Below are 13,531 nucleotides of genomic sequence, written 5' to 3' on the forward strand. Positions count from 1 at the left end.
AAGAAGCAGCAGAAAAGAGAAATACAAGAAGAACCACAAAGAGATTCAGAGATTTAAAACAATGAATTAAGGGCAGATACACTCATAGATGTGTATTCAGAAGTAAAGAGAATATATTTAAAATAAGAGTTAGAAGAACAGAAGTTACAAAAACAAAGAAGCAATAATATTAAACCCTTGTCACCCACTCCCAGTCTTTATGAATGTGGTGCCTAAAGATTGACTGACAGTTTTTTTTGTAACTACTTTAGACATAAATGGAGGTGTCAACATTAGGTTTGCACATCATGGTCTAAAATAATAAGCCAAAAATCATATTGTCTTTGAGAATAAAGGATTGTTCTCCTTGCCTGGGGTGAATGTGGGCGGATCATGCGGGACAAAAGTTTTTACCTGAAATGTGTTTCTTTAGCCAACAGGCAAAAAAAAACCACACCTAAGTAGTATATTCTCTTGTAGCTTTGGAAAGTAAATACAGATATTTAACTGATGTTAACAATATTTAAATGTATATATTTCATAGGTCATTTATGATAAACTTGATTTTTTAAACATTCTAATTTTATTTTATTTTTTCAATGTTCCAAGATTCGTTGTGCACCACACCCAGTGCTCCATGCAATACGTGCCCTCCTTAATACCCACCACCAGGCTCACCCATCCCCCTTCCCGTCTCCCCTCCAAAACCTTCAGTTTGTTTCTGATAGTCCACAGTCTCTCATGGCTCGTCAGACCTGATTTTTATTAACTCCATTCAAGAATTCCAAAATAAAGATAGAGAGATTATATAACTAAAGCTAAAATAACTCATTAGACATATATAAAATAAATTTCAGAACCTCATCTTTGTTCTACCATCTCGAAAACCAATATGATACTAATCCTTTGCATTTCATTAAATGTATTTACTGTAATGTTATACTGGTCTCTCTATTTTTTTTTAAAAAGAATACTAAATCTACATAATTTGCTTCTCATAATTTGGTTTAGTTTAGTCAGTCCCCCACTGAATAATTCTTTTGTTACCCATATAGCTGGAACGGACTACGTGGGAATCAGTCGGAATTTAGATTTCACACCTGGAGTCAACATGCAGACTGTTCGTGTTATCATCCTGGATGACATTGGGCAGCCGGTGCTGGAGGGAATTGAGAAATTTGAACTGGTGCTTCGTATGCCTATGAATGCTGCCCTCGGCGAGCCCAGCAAAGCCACAGTGTCCATAAATGATTCTGTCTCAGATTGTGAGTGTTTATTAATTTACAATGATGAGTAAATTTATAGGCTAGAGTTTATATACAGATGGAATGAAATGATGAACTGGGGTTTATATACATGTATAAGTTTGCTAGGGCTGCCATAACAAAGTGCTACAGACTCAGAAATTTCTCATCTCACAGTGCCAGAGGCTAGAAGTCCAAAATCAAGGTGTTGGCAGGGTTGGTTTCCTCTGAGGGCTGTGTGGGAAGGAGATGTTCCATGCCTGTCTTTGGCTTGTAGATACCCATCTTGGCCCTTTGTGTCATTATATCTTCTCTGTGTGTCATGGTGTCTGAATTTCCCCTGTGTATAAAGACAGCAGTTCTATTAAGTTAGGGCTCAGTCTAATGACCTCATTTTTACTTGATTACCTCAGTAAAGACCTCAAGTAAGGTCACATTTTCAGGTTGTGGGGGTTAGGACTTTAACCAATGAACTTGGAGGGGAAGCAATTCAACCCATAATGATACCCTGTCTGACCATGTCTTCATTCTGACCATTTTGATAAAATTAGGGAGTCCTTTCAAATTAAAAAAGTGAGATTGCCAGCAATATCCTGATTAAGTCTCAAGCGTTTCCTCACCATACATAGGTGGAACCATCCGTAATGGTCTTTTTCCACTTCTCAATGCAAGACTTTCTATCATCACCTACACCCAGACGCTCCTGAAATTTCCCTAATAAGGTGCCAAAAACATAGCTCTAAGACAAGCAGCTGCTGGACAAATGGTAGGGCTCTCTGACACATCCTCAGAAAGGATTCTGAATAATTTTCAACCATGATGATCTTGACATTGCTTAGGAGAGTGTAACCTGTTGTTAATGAGACCTATATTTAATTCACCCCTCATCAGTATCACTTAAATATATACATAATATTCATTTTCAAAAATGTTTTATATATATATTTACATTATAGATATAAAATACTATATTCATTATCAACATTTCTAACATGGTCTGCATAAACTATGCTTCTAATTGTGTCACAATTTTGAGTGTTATTTGAAAATTATTCAGAAATTATTCAGAAATTTCAAAAATTCTGAAAGGCTCATGATTAAGCAATCAGATCAGCAATGTATCTGCATATAGATACAGATATCTCAAAGTTTCTGGTTTTTTTTCTACTGTTTAGCATTTCCCTGCATCTGCCTGGGAAATAGAGCCATAAAATAGAGCCAAATTTCAAAGATAAGGAAATCAAAACCATTTATTTAAGTGATTTGCCTAAGGCCAACACATTGTTAAGTGACTAGGTAGAAATTGGAATCCCAATTCTCACTTCTGTTTCATTACTCTTTCCACTAAATCTTGCTTTCTGAAATACTATTTTCCTTAAGGAAATTTCCGGTCACCTTGATCCATATGTTTGTTTGCTTTGCAGTGCCTAAGATGCAGTTCAAAGAACGAGTATATACTGGCAACGAAAATGACGGGCAGATTGTTGCAGTGATCCACAGGAGTGGAGACCTTCACTACGAGTCTTCCGTGAGATGCTACACACGGCAGGGTTCTGCGCAGGTGATGACAGACTTTGAGGAACGTCCAAACACAGATAGCTCCATCATCACGTTTCTCCCTGGTAAGGTGGAGCTTGACATTTTTATTTGGAATTTGAGAAAGCCAAATTGCTGATGAGAAATACATATCGGGAAAATATACCTTCTTGACCTCAACAAGCTTATGATGTGGTTTTGTGTGCACTGTGTGATAGTGAGATGGAATAGATCGAATCAACATCTTTTTGGTGTCCGTAATTTATGAATTGATTTCCAGGGATGTGCAGTATTGTTTATTCAGAGCGTATGTGGTGGTATAGCGAATGTGTAGATTTCGCAATACTGGGATACTGTGTTCAAGTGAGAGAAATGAAAGGAAATAGAGATCACACTTTTAATATGAATTCAGAGCCTTAAACTGTTCGATCACTGTGATCCAGTAATTGTACTAGAAACTAGTCCTGTGATCAAGTTAACTCTGATCATCCTGTGCAAGGTGGGTAAATTTGCTTCCTAATCATAATGCCAGAAATTCATACATAAAATTGGTACTTGCTCTTTATCACTTATTTTCTAAGATGGCTGACAGAACTTAAAAACAGACACTGGAGAAATTTCCCATACAGATAGGGGGTTTCACTGCATATGTTCAAACATTTAGTCATTCATTCAGCAAGTATTTATTGGGGGCTTATTACACACACATTCTTTGTACCTTTAGTGCAGCAGGGGAAAAGACAATATCCTCAAGGTCTGGTCCTTATGTTCTAGTAGCGCACGTATCCTTTGGGGCCTGCGATGTAATTGGGATGTCATGAAGCGATGTAACTGACGTGCTGTCATTATCATTGGTCCAGGTGAGACTGAAAAGCCTTGTGTCCTTGAACTGATGGATGACAAACTCTATGAGGAGGTCGAGGAGCTCCGCCTGGTTCTTGGCACTCCACAAAGCAACTCCCCCTTTGGGGCTGCAGTTGGGGAACAAAATGAAACTTTGATAAGAATCCAAGATGACGCCGATAGTAAGAAGTTATTTCTCATCCTCACCTGTAAATTGGGAATTGAAACCCATCTATGTTAATATTTTAGGTGGCCCAGAAAATAAACCTCAGTCTTTCAAGGGTTTTAAAGCAATTGAGAAATAGGAAAAAGGACTAAGACAAATGGGGAACCAAATAGACCATGAAAATTAGAAGTTGATTTGGAAAATATGCCTTACACCTAATGTTAAATTGCATATGTTCATACCCTCTGTACGGTGGTGGTAGCCCTGGGCCAGCAGTTTCTCCCTCCCCTCCCACTCTCCAGGACCCACTCCTGTAAGACTGATGGCACACAGAGGTCACCTGGAGTACATGTCTTTTATTTTTATGTAAAGCATTTCCTTTACATTTTAGTTTGTCCATGTTTCCCACAATTTTAGAGACTGTGATTAAATTTGGAGAAACCAAATTTAGCGTCAGTGAACCCAAAGAACTGGGACAGTCGGTGGTTGTAAAAATTCCAGTGATTCGCCAAGGAGATACTTCAAAGGTTTCCATTGTGAGAGTCCACACCAAGGATGGCTCCGCTACCTCTGGAGAAGATTATCACCCTGTGTCAGAAGGTATGGGGGTTCTCAGGGCCTGTCCCCAGGTGGGTGGTGCCCACACTCTATACTGGCTCTGGTGCCCTTGAGAGGAAGAAGAGAAATCTCCAACTGAAATAAAAATAGACATATTCCTTTACATTAATCTCCATCAGAAAAATAATGGCAGTAGAATTTAGTTCCAGAATTTTCCTTTTTGACTTACAGGGTTTATGCTTGAGGACTTAGAGAAATTTTCAGTAGACTAGATGACCTTTTGTTCTGAGTCTACTTTTACTAAGAGGCTTTACCTTCATTATGGTAAGCCGCTACTAAATTATACCTATTCTAGAATATACTAGTACACTGAAAATATGCATGGTTACTGAGATAGTTTTTAGTTCATAGAACATCAATGATTTAAAACTTCAAGGCAGAAAATTTTGTGTTAATGGAAAGCAGTAAGAGTCTGGTGGAATGCTACCCCAAAAGACCATGGATTATCTGGGCCTTAGGATTTCATTATGGGTGCTTTTCATCCATCCCCCTCCTTCTTCAAATTTTTCGACTATTTCACCATTTATTTTTAAAGTTTCTCTCTCTATATATATGGATTATCTGCTGATAGAATAGATGTAAACTGATGTACTAGGTTAAGTTTATAAATTATGTCGAGTTCTACTTATCCACTTTGTTTCTAGTTTCGTACTTCTTACTACCAACAATCTTTAGTTCTTGATTGTAAAGCTACAGACATTCATCTTGATCTTGTAACTTGTGAAAAAAAAAAATTTAGAAAGGTTTTACTAAGTCCGTAATAAAGTTGATGAGACAAGAGGGAAAAAACCATCTTCTGCAAAGGAGCTTGTTTTATTTGCGTCTATGGTAAAAAGTTTGACTACTGTAGAGTTTCAAAGTTATCCTCAGAATATTCTCTGTGCAGAGAAAGATAATATATTTGAAAGAAATCACATACAACCCAAAAGAGGAGAAACACTGATTAGCCACTAAATTAGAAAAATCTAAAATCAGTCTTTCTATAATGAGCAAGAGCAAGCTTTACATGAAGGAAACATTTTCTAAAGATGGGCAATATGACCTTTAACAGAAAATGTTTTTCTTAGGAACAAAATAATTCTTTTTGCTGAAGGATAAATAAAAATTATACCTCTGTGGTAAACTGACCAATGAAGTCAGAAAAAGGTTAAATGGCAGGAAATCAGCTTATGTCTCTTTTATCCCATAAATGTAAACATGCTATTTATAATGCTTATGATAAAAATTTAATCTCTTCTGACCCATATTCTAATTTCTCCCTTATGGTGAAAATTGAGGTCAGTCTCTTAAAAATAAACAGAAATAATAAAGATAGAAGAAAACTTGAAATATTTTTGTGTTAAAAATATCTAAAATGACAGATAAAGACTAAAGTAATTGAGGAGACTTAACTATTTTATCATCTAATCTGCATACTGTAAGAAAACAACAATTTAAATATTTAAGGGATGCCTGTGTGGCTCAGTCCATTGAGCATAAGCGTCTGACTCTTAGTTTCAGCTCAGGTCAGGATCTCAGGATCCTGGATCAAGCCCTGCATTGGGCTCCTCTCTCAGGGGGTGTTTGCTTGTCGCCCTACACCACCCACCCCCACTCATGCTCTAGCTCTCCTTCCCTCTCTCACATAAATAAATTAATTAAATTTTTAGTAAATAAATAAATATTTAAAATAAATACTTAAGCTTTTAACCTCTAAGAAATTGGGTTTCTATAATTCTGGGGCTTATAAAATTTGAATGCTTACAGGGTAAGACAAGCAATGAATGAAGGAAATATGAAGGGGAAATGACAAGATAGGAATATTATTGAACCAGAAAATCCATTCCCTGCTGAGAAAAGCCTAATATTGTCCTAGCCAGCCAACATTGGCCAGGCAGGAAAATACAAAAAATAACTTTAAGTATTTTCTTATGAAATCCTCAGATATTTTTGGTTTTAGAAATGAATGTTCTCTTATTTTTATTTTTATGTTTTTAAGAAGGAGAAAGTGTGCAAATGGGGAGGAGACGCAGAGGGGAAGAGAGATTCATAAGCAAGCTTCACACCCAGCATGGAGTCTGACCTGGGGCTCAGTGTCAGAACCCTGAGATCATGACCTGAGCCAAAATCAAGAGTCAATGCTTAACCGACTGAGCCACACAGGCACCCCTAGAAATTTTCTAATGAAATTTCTAAATTTCTAATGAAATGTCACACAAGTCCAACCAAACAAATTAGTGGGCCAGAAATGAACAGATGTTTTCATCCTCTGATATAAGAACCTGAAATCCTCTTAGGGTATGAAAAATCTAAGACTAATAAACTCGAAGAACACGCAAAGCTAATGTGGAAAGTGGCTATATCTAGAAACAGAACTCATTTTAAAGAGGAATCTGGCTCACTCAATTTTAAAGAAAAAAATCTTTTTCATAATTGACAATAAAAAATAGAAGTAGCAGAAGAAAAACACATTGGAGACACATTTTCTTCTGCCACATTTTAAAGGATTTATAATTTAGAATTATAATGATTGAACTTCAGTTACACCAAAACCAGCATCTGCTATCTTCTCTAATTAGAACAATTATGCATTATATTTTTTAATTTCTCTTCTGAGCCAGTTTTTCAAGAGGTATAGTAAAACTAAGAAAAGAGTTTATCCAAGTCTCATGGTATAGGCAGCTGCTGACTCTTGAGTTCAATAAAATCAATTAATCTTTAATGTTTTAAGACTTTTGAAATGACTCGTTTAAAAAAGGGGCTCTCATAATTGAGTTTAACTTTGATGACAATGAAGCAAACGTTTTTAGAGAGGAGGGACAGGATTAAGGAGAGCATACCATTCACATTTGTCCAAAAAACTTTTAAATTTCCAAAATTAACATCAACAATAGAGGAAGTCTTTTTAAAATATAATTTGGTTATAATATTAAAAAGCTCAACAATTTTATATCCACCTTCAAATATATATATATATATATATATATATATATATATATATATATATAAAATGCAAATGCAATTCACACTCCATAATACCTCCAATTGTAGTCACCTGATTTGTGTCCTCCAGGTTCAGAAATTTTGGAAACGAGAGGCTGGTTTAATCTGGTTATGCCTCAGTATTAGAACCGTTGATCTGTTCCACAACTCAGTATTTTTTCAAACGGTTGGTCAACAAATCAATTTAGCAGCTTCTGCTTAGAATTTTCTTCAGATGAAATGGAACAGAAAATATTCAGATACAAAGCATACAGTAAAAATAAGTGATGTTTTTCAAACTGGTGATTCTATTTTATTCACGCACGCACGCACACACAAATATACTGGGCCACAGTGTACAATGTTTTCCTCATTGTGAGTCACTGTCAAGAAAGCTTGACAAAAATTTCACATATTCCTATAAGAAAGACTTAAATCTGTGATTTTTGCATTTGTAGAAATTGAGTTTAAGGAGGGAGAAACCCAGCATATTGTTAACATTGAAGTAATCTTCGATGGCATCAGAGAGATGAGAGAGGCCTTCACCGTTCACCTAAAACCTGATGAGAACATGGTAGCAGAGACACAGGTAAGTACTGAGATGGATACAAGTTCAGGGCGAGCTGGGGCATCTGGGTGGTTTAAGTGTCTGCCTTAGCTCAGGTCATGATCCCAGGGTCCTGGGATCGAGCCTCACCTCAGGTTCTCTACTCAGCAGGGAGTCTGCTTCTCCCTCTCACTTTCCCTCTGTGCTCTCCTCCCCTCTCTCAAATAAATAATAAATCTTTAAAAAAGAAATCAGGACCAGCATTTGAATCTGGGAAAATGCATATAAGCATCACATAATGTACAATAGACTACTGGGATTTTGTGCAAGCCTTTATAAAGGCTTCTTTTTGTGCATAATCTTTTTTCACCTCATAAATAAATTTTGTACGTATTACTCTTTCTTTGAAAAATCATGTGTGTAGAACTAAGGGACTAGAGTCACTGAGCCCCACATCAGCCCACTTAGTTTTCTCATTTCAGTTGGCAACCTCTGAATTTGAGATTCATTTCCAGAGAGTAAGCATCATCTCGACACAAAGATGAGACTATGAATTCAGGGCTACTGCTCATTAAGACATACATTTTAATCCACAACATGGTTTGCTAACCTCAGAATTACCACCACTAGTCCTAGCTTTATCAGCTTGATGTCCAGAGCCTCAGTGACCAAATGCTATGGTCCTAACACTGATATTCTGTCCTTATTAAATTGATGTGTCATCAACCAGATTTTCTTCAAGGTAAACATTTTCCACAGAATTTTGATCTTTAAACCTTAAATAATTTTTAAAACTAAATAATTTTAGGCACAGACCAATGTTTATAATATCTGTACTTAAATTTACTCTAGCTCTTTTATTATTTATTTTACTGTTAGTGTGAGATTGAATTAGGAAAATTTTTTTTTAAGATTTTATTTATTTATTTGACAGACAAAGATCACAAGTAGGCAGAGCAGTAGGCAGAGAGCAGGGGAAGCAGGCTCCCTGCTGAGCAGACAGCCTGAAGTGGAACTTGATCCCACGACCCTGGGATCGTGACCTGAGCCGAAGGCAGAGGCTTATTAACCCACTGAGCCACCCAGGAGCCCCATGAATTACAGAGATTTTTATCCCTTAAATATTTCTTATCGTTTTTTAATCTTTACTACTTGATGGTATTTCTTGCTGTAGTTCCTTACTTTTTTTAAGTCATATTTATAATTCAAAACACATACATTTTTTATAAGTCTTGATCACATTAAAAATAATTCTTTTAGTGTTATTTTTATGGAGCACTGTATTAAACTCTTTGGGGGGGGTGAAAGGAACAGAGATTCATTCAAATTCGCTTCAAGTGATAACAACTTTTTTATAAATGCAAGTAAATAAAGATTTGGAAACTGTGATATATGAGATATTGGAAGGTTATTCAGGAGCTAAGACAAATTTATCAGCAAGGTGTCTTGGCACCTTACCAATAGATGTTCCTAGAATGCTCTCCTCTCTGTGACTCAGTGTCTCATTCTGCCCCGTTTAGGCTGTGCTTCTGGTCTCTGCTCATTTTTTTAAATTTTTACTTAAATTCAATTTAGTTAACATACAGTGCATTATTGGTTTCAGGAGTAGAATTAAGTGATTCATCAGTTGCATACAACACCCAATGCTCATTCCATCAAGTGCCCTCCTTAATGGTAGTCTCTGCTCATTGAAAGCCTTGATTTTCACTGGCATCCACATCAGCATGGCTATGCTATCACATGACCCCTAGGATTTGCTTTCTCCCAGCCTATCATTCAGCATTCTTCTCCTGAGAAACTAACTGGCTTTTTCATGGATCTTCCATGCCATAACCCAAGACAGATGCAGCCACTATCATCACAATTTAGAGAAAAAAATAGAACCCAAATACCTCGTGTGATGCCCTGGAGTCGTGTACCCTCCCCTTCCTAGTGCCATAAGACATGTCCAGGGTGTCAGTGTCACCTAGACAAACCACAAAAGGCCTGTCACCCTGCTGGGGCTCTGTGTGTGACAGTTTTCATCATAATGAAGCCAGGAGCTCGTCTAGCTTGTCTGCTGTGCAGTAGAAACTCCTAGAGCCTAATATTATGATAATCACAGATAATTATCTTTTCCTTGTAGGTGACCAAAGCCATTGTGTATATAGAAGAAATGAACAGCATGGCAGATGTCACTTTTCCTTCTGTCCCTCAGATTGTGTCATTACTGATGTATGATGACACTTCCAGAGCTAAAGATAGTGCTGGACCCGTGTCTGGCTATCCTGTCATCTGTATCACAGTGAGTAGGAAATTAACAAAATCGAGAAAAATTGTAAAATAGCTAGTTAAAATAATTATAGATGTTAACCAATAGAGCATTGGCTTTGCCACGAAGAAATGAAAGTGGAAATACTACAAGGTATAAGGTTTGAACTTTGGATAGAAAAATAGCACGTTAATCAAATAAAGCTTCCATTTTCCTTTCTTATCCAACAGAGATAATTAACTGATGTGTAACAGTGTGTTATCTCAGGATCTGCCATTGATAGAAAAATAAATAAGGGTTGAACTCTGCACTCAAGGAACTTAAAAATAAAGAAGAGAAAAATATATGGGAATCAGTCACTCTACCAGAGGGCAAGCTGTGATCATTACCATGAGCAGGTCACCAGCCAACTCAAGCTGTAGCTCCGTGGGTGAGGCGAGTCTTGGGTCACTCCTTATGAGGAATTTCAACAGTTTAAGAGTCAGACAAGCGGATGCCAGTCCAGGAAGAAGGGATTACAACACAAGGGACATCTAGAGGAATAGTATTGAAAAATGGCATATTGGTTATTACTTTTTTCCTTGCCTTTTCTTGACTGAGATGTACTTATTTTTCTCTAACAATAGCCCTGGTAGCATGACCTACATCTAACAGGCACCCAATAAATGTTCATTGAATTAACAAACCAGCGTAATAATTTGGTGCCAAGTTATAGAGGTTTCTACATGTGATATTAAGGACCGTGAGCTTTATTGGTGGGAAAGCAGAGGTTTCTTGGGCAGAAGAATGGTGTGAGAAGAGGAGTGCCACTCGCGGCAGGGTGACTAGACTAGGAAGACCCTGAATGAGATGAGAGGTGATGCTAGAAGTGGGAAGGAAGGCGGCCACGTAAACACTGCAAAAGAAGAATCAGCCAAAGTCACTGACCCACTGGAAGTGGGCGGCAAGGTGAGAGAGAAGAGGGAGGCTGGGATGGAGAAAAAATAGGAATGATTTGGGGTCTCAGAGATTCATGAGATGATGCAGAGAATAAGTTTATGTGTATCAAGTTAAAGTGGAAGTGTCCAGGAGGCTGTTTGAAGCCAGAGTGCATGCCGTTAGGACTAGAACAGAAATGTGAGGGTTGCATGAAAGGCATGTAGCAGTGGGAAAAAGCACCAGGGAAAGCACGAGTCTAGAGCACTGGGGAGACCTAACTTCCACACTGTTCTATTCTGTGGTCCCGACAGTTATTTGTTTCCCATAGGCTTGCAACCCTAAATACTCAGACTATGACAAAACGGGCTCTATTTGTGCAAGTGAGAACATCAACGACACCTTGACCCGCTATCGATGGCTAACCAGCGCACCCGCTGGCCCTGATGGCGTCACCAGCCCCATGAGAGAAGTGGACTTTGACACCTTTTTTACGTCATCCAAGATGATCACCTTAGACTCCATATACTTCCAGCCTGGCTCCAGGGTGCAGTGCGCGGCCCGTGCTGTGAATGCCGACGGCAATGAGGGCCTGGAGCTGATGAGCCCTATTGTCACCATTGGCAGAGAAGAAGGTAATGCGCTGCCACTTTCTCATGAAGACTGCCAAAATACCAGGGAGTACTATCAATACCTGATCTTTGGTTACTAGTTCTTCCAAATGCACTCTTGAATATTCATCAAATACTTAAAAGATGACATCCATTTTTACAAAAATATTCTTCAAAAAAATAAAAATGTATTCATTCCACTTTTTTTTTTTTGACCACCTGTTGTATGTCAGACTTGAGGCTTTCTGCTGGCACTCAGGAAAAGGAAGCCCAAACTCTTGTTCTCAGGGAGTTCAACTCAGGCTGAGAACACAGATAGATTTTAGTCTGGACAAGGCACAGTGAAAGTGACTAGTTCTACCCTGAGAGAGTCAGGAAACAGGAATCTCGAAAAGAGCTGAGAAAAAAAAAAAAAAAAAAAAAAAAAGCCTGAGCAGTGAATCATAGAAGCATGAAAGTACACAAAATATTCTGGAAACTATAAGCAGAGAAATGGGGAAGCAGGTGAAAGAGAGAGTAGAGAGGAGATGAAGCAGGATGGTATGCAAAGGTCAGATCTGGACAACGTGGCTCCTGTGTGATGAGCTGGTGGTTGCCCCAGCAGGAATTTGCTGGGTACAGGGAGAGAGGAATGACCATCGGGTGGAGAGGTATCTACAAGTGCCCACAACTTGTGATTATAAGAGAGGTTGTGTCCAGGGCTGGAGCCCAGATACACCAGGCGTGAGAATAGACTGTAGCTCAAGCAACACTGAGAAGACAAGAAATCAACTTTATAAACTAGTCCTTCACTCTGCAGAAGAACTTTCAAGTTAGACTTTTTTTAAGTTTTAATTGTTTTCAAGTTAGATTTTTAAAATAAGAGTGTGTTTATAAGATTTCGTTTTTAAAACTTTATCTGCATACAGTGGTTCAGAAGTATATTTGTTGGATAAAGAAAAGTTATTTGTACCACCTTTATATATTCAGGACAACTATTTATTGATATCATACCATAGTAAACATGCTCTTCTGTTAGGATTAAAATATATTTTTGTTAAGTTTCTCTTAAGACCAAACTATTATGTTGGTCCCAAAGGGGAAAAAAAGTTAATGCCTTAAAATGAGTCCCCTTATTAATAGAATAGACAGCCCAGACACTGGAGACTGCCTCTGATTTTATTGCTATTCTAATAAATACTTGCCTATTTTCTTTGTTTTGCACAAAGAGAAAAGAGATTATATATTGCCTAGTGCTCTTAAAATTATAAACCAGCATCTTAGTCCCTTCCATAATATTAAAATGAAAACATCACAGTTCTTTTAGAGGAAAGATCGGAGGCATATTTTCATGCCAAAATTCTTGAAGATCACTAACAGATAGATAGATAGATGATAGAAAATAAGTCTACATCACCATGTGTTTCATTATGTATATGTGTATATCCGTATCAGTATCTTTTGTATCAGTATGCATATTATAAATTGCAACATATATTATAAATTATATTATGTATTATAAATTCCAATACACATACCATAAGAAGTTACATGTAGAGAGAAAACCCGACTGTGTACATTTTGCTTTCTGACTCTAAGGAGTTTTTGTTTTAAAAACGAGCTCATTTTTAGTGTATTTGATTATGAATAATGACACTTTATGGCTAGTCATGTATATTATTCTAGGGAAAGGATCCAGTTCACTTAATTACAGTTACTCTTTTCTTGCTGGCTTTCAATCTTCTTTTACTGTGTCTGTTCATATTTTATGAGAACAGTTTTGTAACTATTATTATAACCGAGAATGTCCAGTGTGTATTTAAGTACATTGAACAATAATTATTATTTCTCAGACTTTATCAACTACCTGCAATGTAAAGA

The 13,531-nt window shown here is 37.3% G+C and overlaps 1 protein-coding gene across 1 annotated transcript in view; it reads left to right on the forward strand.

Annotated features, from left to right (window-relative positions):
- FREM2 (FRAS1 related extracellular matrix 2) overlaps positions 1-13,531 on the forward strand; it is a 159,809-nt gene that overhangs the window by 121,035 nt on the left and 25,243 nt on the right. Inside the window, exons 8-14 of the mRNA XM_004779525.3 lie at positions 1,035-1,244; positions 2,648-2,845; positions 3,620-3,784; positions 4,186-4,368; positions 7,806-7,936; positions 10,020-10,178; positions 11,392-11,695. Of these exons, the coding sequence (XP_004779582.1) occupies positions 1,035-1,244; positions 2,648-2,845; positions 3,620-3,784; positions 4,186-4,368; positions 7,806-7,936; positions 10,020-10,178; positions 11,392-11,695 (1,350 nt within the window). The remainder of the gene's footprint in view (positions 1-1,034; positions 1,245-2,647; positions 2,846-3,619; positions 3,785-4,185; positions 4,369-7,805; positions 7,937-10,019; positions 10,179-11,391; positions 11,696-13,531) is intronic.

Source organism: Mustela putorius, unplaced genomic scaffold (genome assembly GCF_011764305.1).
Source record: "Mustela putorius furo isolate JIRA1106 unplaced genomic scaffold, ASM1176430v1.1 tig00003942_pilon_pilon_pilon, whole genome shotgun sequence".
Lineage (NCBI taxonomy): Eukaryota > Metazoa > Chordata > Mammalia > Carnivora > Mustelidae > Mustela > Mustela putorius.